The 5,611-nt window shown below is 36.5% G+C and overlaps 1 protein-coding gene across 1 annotated transcript in view; it reads right to left on the minus strand.

The window, feature by feature from the left end:
• Positions 1 to 298: 298 nt before the first annotated feature.
• Positions 299 to 5,611, minus strand: part of LOC107692334 (ankyrin repeat and SOCS box protein 1) — a 6,431-nt gene continuing 1,118 nt past the window's right edge. Inside the window, exons 2-5 of the mRNA XM_016491318.1 lie at positions 4,802 to 4,940; positions 3,678 to 3,980; positions 1,950 to 2,332; positions 299 to 808 (exon numbers count right to left, since the gene is read on the minus strand). Coding sequence (XP_016346804.1) covers positions 678 to 808; positions 1,950 to 2,332; positions 3,678 to 3,980; positions 4,802 to 4,940 — 956 coding nt within the window. The 3' untranslated portion in view covers positions 299 to 677. The remainder of the gene's footprint in view (positions 809 to 1,949; positions 2,333 to 3,677; positions 3,981 to 4,801; positions 4,941 to 5,611) is intronic.

Raw genomic sequence — 5,611 nt, forward strand, 5'->3', positions numbered from 1 at the left:
ACATTTGTAGTGAGGTAAACAAATAAGTCGCAACAAACTGAAATATTCAAGGAAAGTAGAAGCTACTTCAAAAAAGTCCATAAGTACACATTCTTCACATTACCAATATTGCAAAAAAAAATATGGAAATGAATATGTAAGGAAAGTTTCAGCAATATAATCAAATATAGGTGATATGAGTACATATCACCAATATCATAATTCTAATAATATTCAATAGTCATTACTTAAATGCTGTAACTGTTAGCACAGGCTAAAATAAGACTAATCTCAATAGAATTTTCTCTCATCAGTGGTGTTCAATATTGTCCTCCGTTAAAGCAATGAGCCTCAAAAGGCAGTGCGTTACAGTGATTTTACTACAGGTAATCGTGTTCTTTGGCACAGTGCAAAGAAGAGTATGTAAAACTCTCTTAAAATGGCAGCAGCAGCGCATATATTAAACATTTTTGCTAATATGCTTATGCATTCATCTCACAATAAGAGTACAGTACTCTCAGCTCCATTTAACTCATTTTTACCAGGAATCCATTCCACAGATTTCCCCCCAAAATCAACACAGAAAAATGTCATTACCTTGCCATCACAGCAGCCAGTCTAGTGGAAGTCACTGGTGTAAGTAGTGTTGGAGAGCGAGAGGTCACTTGCACCCTTGAGTTAATCGACCGTCTACATGGTCAGTCCTTGTGAAACATAAATTTTATGATGGTTTCAGGCAGCGGAAGGGAAGAGATACATGATAGACGCTTCTTGCCCATGATCTCCCGGATAGTAATGCGGCACAGGTTCATCAATCTCCTCGGGTTTCCTGTGTTGGAAAGCAATATTAGCGAGTACAGGAAAGGCCTCAAAGACCTTTAGAAATGAAACTGTAATTTGACAGTCATGGAAAAAAATCATATTTGAAGTTATACCCTGAAATAAAACAATCAAGTAATTTTGAATCTCCTGAATTTCCTGCATTGCCTTTTTCAAGTTTTACGGAATATTCTCCCGTTAAAAACATACCTTCAACAAAATGTTCACATCCTGTGTATGCCATAAAGTGCAGAATTCATTAAATCCATTGATAATACTCGCTAATGTTTGAGCTGTTGTTTTCCCTCCAAAATGATGTCACTTCCTAAAGGATGATGTCATTACGGAAGTGGCTGTTGTTAGTTAAAAGGATTTTACAGAAGACTAAAAAGATGAAAAATGAGGTTGAAGACACATGGAAAAACTATGAATCCATAACAGCATTGAAAACAACATTTCCAAAGAAAACCAGTGTTAACATTTTGAAATATTATTACATTTTCAGTTTTCATTTTAATTTTAGTTTAAGCTTTACTAATTTGATGTGCTTTGGCCATTTTGTTAGTTTTTATAGTTCTATATAATAGCTTTGATTTAAAAAAAAAAAATGTTTTAATGTAATTTCAACTTAAATTTATTTTAGTTAATTGCCAAATCAACATTTCTAATTTTTTTAAATATATTATTTATTTTATTTTATTGTAGCTTTATTTCAATTACCAAAACTATTTCAACAGCTTTAGTTAACATCAACATTGTTTGAAAGAATTTGAATGAAGGAAAAAAAATTAAGAAATATCTGAAACATTCTTTAACAAACCATTGTTTTTTCCATATTAAAAGTGCATAGCATATGACTAAAATCCACTGAAAATTTTAAATGTTCACCTACCTGTGATACTGAAAAACGAACTTTTCATATTTAAAAATGATGAGCTTGTTGGTCTTCATTTGACATAACTGTTTTTTGCTATAAAACTTTTATAATTTTATAATAAAAATGTTCCATTTATTTATTTCCAGGTTTTAATGAAAAAAAATCCATATTTTTGGACCTCACTGTATAAAAAAATTTGCACTTAAACTAAAAAATATACTGCATAATAGAAATGACCCAATAATAACGTGACAACATCAAGACTACAACTTACTTTTGGCTTCCTGGTAGATGCGAAGGGCTTCAGCGTCGACTTTTAAGCGAACCATGGTGTCAGGATCGAGCTCGTCCCAGGGGACTAGATACGGTTCAGCGCCGTGGTCCAGCAGCAAGCTAACGAAGACTGGTTCACATCCGAGTTTCAGAACTGCATCCAGCATACAGCAGGCCCGGCCCCTTACCAGCGCTTCCCTGCCCACGGGGCCATTGTAGTTGTAGTTGGGGTTGGCACCAGCATTCAGAAGCATCCGGAAGCAGGGGAAGTGATGGTAAGCAGCGCTGATGAACAGTGGACAGGCTGCCAGAGTTGTCAAAGTGTGCATGCCGAACATAGACCTCTGATCCAACCGCTGGTCAATATCAACATCAGCATTGAACCTGTGTGTATTCCAGGGCAATCAGCATTATCATAATTCACACTTAAATAATCCATGAGAACATACACGAGCAGCCAAAAGTCTGGAATAATTACGATTTTTTAATGTTTTTGAAAGAAGTCTGTTTTGCTCACCAAAGCTGGATTTATTTGATCAAAACACAGTAAAAAAAAATATTTATTGCTGTGATGCAGTGCTGAATTTTCAGCATCATTACTCCAGTCTTCAGTGTCACATGATCGTTCAGAAATCATTCTAATATGCTGATTTGCTGATTTCTTATCGATGTTTATCGATGTTGGAAAAAGTTATGCTGCTTAATATATTTTTATGGGAACTGTGATACTATTCAAAAGTTTAGGCTATGAACGATTAAAAAAAAAGAAATTAATACGTTTATTCAGCAAGGATGCATTAAATAGATCAAAAGTGACAGTAAAGACATTTCTCATGTTACAATAATTCTCTATTTTAAACACTGTTCAATTAACTTTCTAATCATCCACAAATCCTGCAAAAAAATGTGGTTTCCACAAAAATATTAGGTAGCAAAGACATTTTTAACATTGATAACAACCAATGAGCACCAATAATAATAGAGCACCAAATCAACATACTAGAATGATTTCTGAAGGATCATGTGATACTGAAGACTGGAGTAATGATGCTGAAAATTCAGTTTTGACATCACAGGAATAAATTACATTTCAAAATATATTTAAACAGAAAACAGTTCCTTGAAATTGCAATTATATTTCAAAATCTAATACTGTATTTTTGATCAAATTAATGCAGCATGGTATTCCAAACTTTTGGCCGCCAGTGTAGAGTCGTAACTAAACTCCATTTTCAATATAGTAATTCTGTCAGGACCACTATCGTCAAAGATGATTGACAATTAGCATACAGTTTGGATTGGCGGTTCTGTTCTGGGCAAGAACTCCCTGCGCATCCATGCAGCCTAGCATGGATGAGAGCAGGGAGAGCAGCGATAACCCCCCCCAGGGTAAACAGAACAGAACCAACATAAATGTATTGCAGATATTGTTCAAGTTCAATAATTTTATGTACACATTTTAGAATTAGTCTGATTCAAAGGAGAATCAGAAGGCTGAATCCTGACTGACAGAGGAGGAGCTGGGGATGGAGGAGGGTAATTAGCTATTGAGCAATGCGAAAACTGCTGATACTACTGCGGGACCTTATATATGAATACTTAGATAGGCGTCGTATTCCCATAGGTTGATGGGGATCAGCTGAGAGTCAGCTGATGCGAGCTTGACTAACGTGACCTGCCAGAACTAACACTACGCTAGATTTATAGCATTTGCAAGATATATCCCCACCTGATCAGCTCTAATAGAATGTCCACTCGGCCCACTTGTGCAGCGTGGTATATTGGGGTGCTCCGGTGATGAATGCTGCCGTTCGGATCAGCATCGGCTTTCAAAAGGATCTTCACACAGTCCAGGTGTCCATTAACCACAGCCATGTACAGAGCGGTCTGACCCTTCACATCCACCAGGTCCACTGCAGCTCCCTGAGAGATCAGGTACTCCACACACTCGCTGTGACCCATCATGGCAGCAATACGCAGTGGCGTGCAGGGCAGCCAACCACAGGACCAAATCAACTTCTCATTGATCTGCCTAGAAAATAATTCAATGTTACACACTGAAAAAACAATCTTATATTCTGTGTTATCACCTTTGAACCGCACTTGAAATGAGAGTAAACATGGGTTGTGACTGAGTTTTGTCCAATGTAAAACATGGGTGCATAGCAAAACCAGTGGTGTGTCGGCGCCTTTAAATTAATGGTTCACCAAAAATGGACAGTTGCTGAAAATTTACTCACCCTCAGGCCATCCAAAGTGAGTTTAATAAGTTTGTGGAACTGTGTGGATTATTGTGATGTTTTTATCAGCTGTTTGGACGCATTCAACTCTCATTCTGACGGCACCCATTCACTGCAGAGGATCCATTGGTAAGTGATGCTAAATGTCTGCAAATCTGTTGTAAAGAAGAAACAAACTCATCTACATCTTGGGTGGCCTGAGGGTGAGTAAATTTACAGCAAATTTTAATTTTGGGGTGAACTATTCCTTTAAAGTTGTGATGAAACTTTAGTAGCAAGATATCTTTTCTTCTGTATTGTGATGAACTTCTGTGTTTAACAGATTATCAAAAAAGAACAATTGTAGTGCGAGGACCTGCATCTAAACATCCGTTGGTTACTGGATTTTGTAGAGTGTGTGTTGCACTCAAAAATGGAGGCAGATGAATGCGAGCTTGCAGGGGCTTAATGATTGGAGAAATCCTGTACGTCACCAGAGAGGAATCTATTCTGTTGTTTATATACATGGAACAACTGGTTACATTAAGATCTATAATGTGCATTTATAAAACAGATAGGGTAAATTTTCATTTTAAGTCAACTTTAATGAATCATTCAGACAAGGAAGTCTCACTGTTTGAAGTGGTCTTCCTGTAGGAGGGTCCTGAGAGTGTCTAGGTCTCCTACATAGGCAGCGTTATGTAGACTCATGTCCTCACACTGTTCCAGAGGCCTACCGAACTGCTCCTGAAGCCATCCTCTCAGGTTACGACCTGACAGAGAGACAGAGAGACAGAGACCACATCAGGTCCATTACATAATCAGCGTTCGATGCTTGTGAGAACAAGACTCATATTTCAGGTGTTTCATTCATGTGTGAATGACAAATCTGTATGATTAGTTTGTGTGGTCGCTGAAAAGCTTCTTAGAAACACTTCTGAAATTATACTGAAACAAAATTCACACACTTATACCTCAAGTCTTACATAAATAACTTCAATTTTTCTTATACAGAGACGCGACAATGATCACAGATGTAGTAAACAAATTAACTATGGTTTTATTATAGTAAAAGTGTGGTAACTATGGTTTTTTAGCACATTTATTAGCCTACCATTTGTATAACCCACAGTTACCATGGTTAAACTAGGGCTAGTGTAGCAAGACCATGGTTAATTTGTGGTTACCATGGTTTAACTATAGTAACCATGTTTTTTTTTTTTTTTTTTGTAGTAAAAAAACCATGGTTAATTTTCGTTAGACGTTGGAAGTTTACACATAACCAGAAACACTTCCTAGGATGTGTGCAGCTACAGGCTTTATGTACAAGAAGTTAAAAACAAGCACATATTATTTTCATTTCTTAAAAATTAACCATGGTTTTACTACAAATTAAAAAAAAAACAACAAAAAAAAAAAAAAAAAAAAAAAATGGTTACTATAG

This window comes from Sinocyclocheilus anshuiensis, unplaced genomic scaffold, assembly GCF_001515605.1.
Source record: "Sinocyclocheilus anshuiensis isolate Anshui unplaced genomic scaffold, SAMN03320099.WGS_v1.1 scaffold1002, whole genome shotgun sequence".
In the NCBI taxonomy this organism is placed as follows: domain Eukaryota; kingdom Metazoa; phylum Chordata; class Actinopteri; order Cypriniformes; family Cyprinidae; genus Sinocyclocheilus; species Sinocyclocheilus anshuiensis.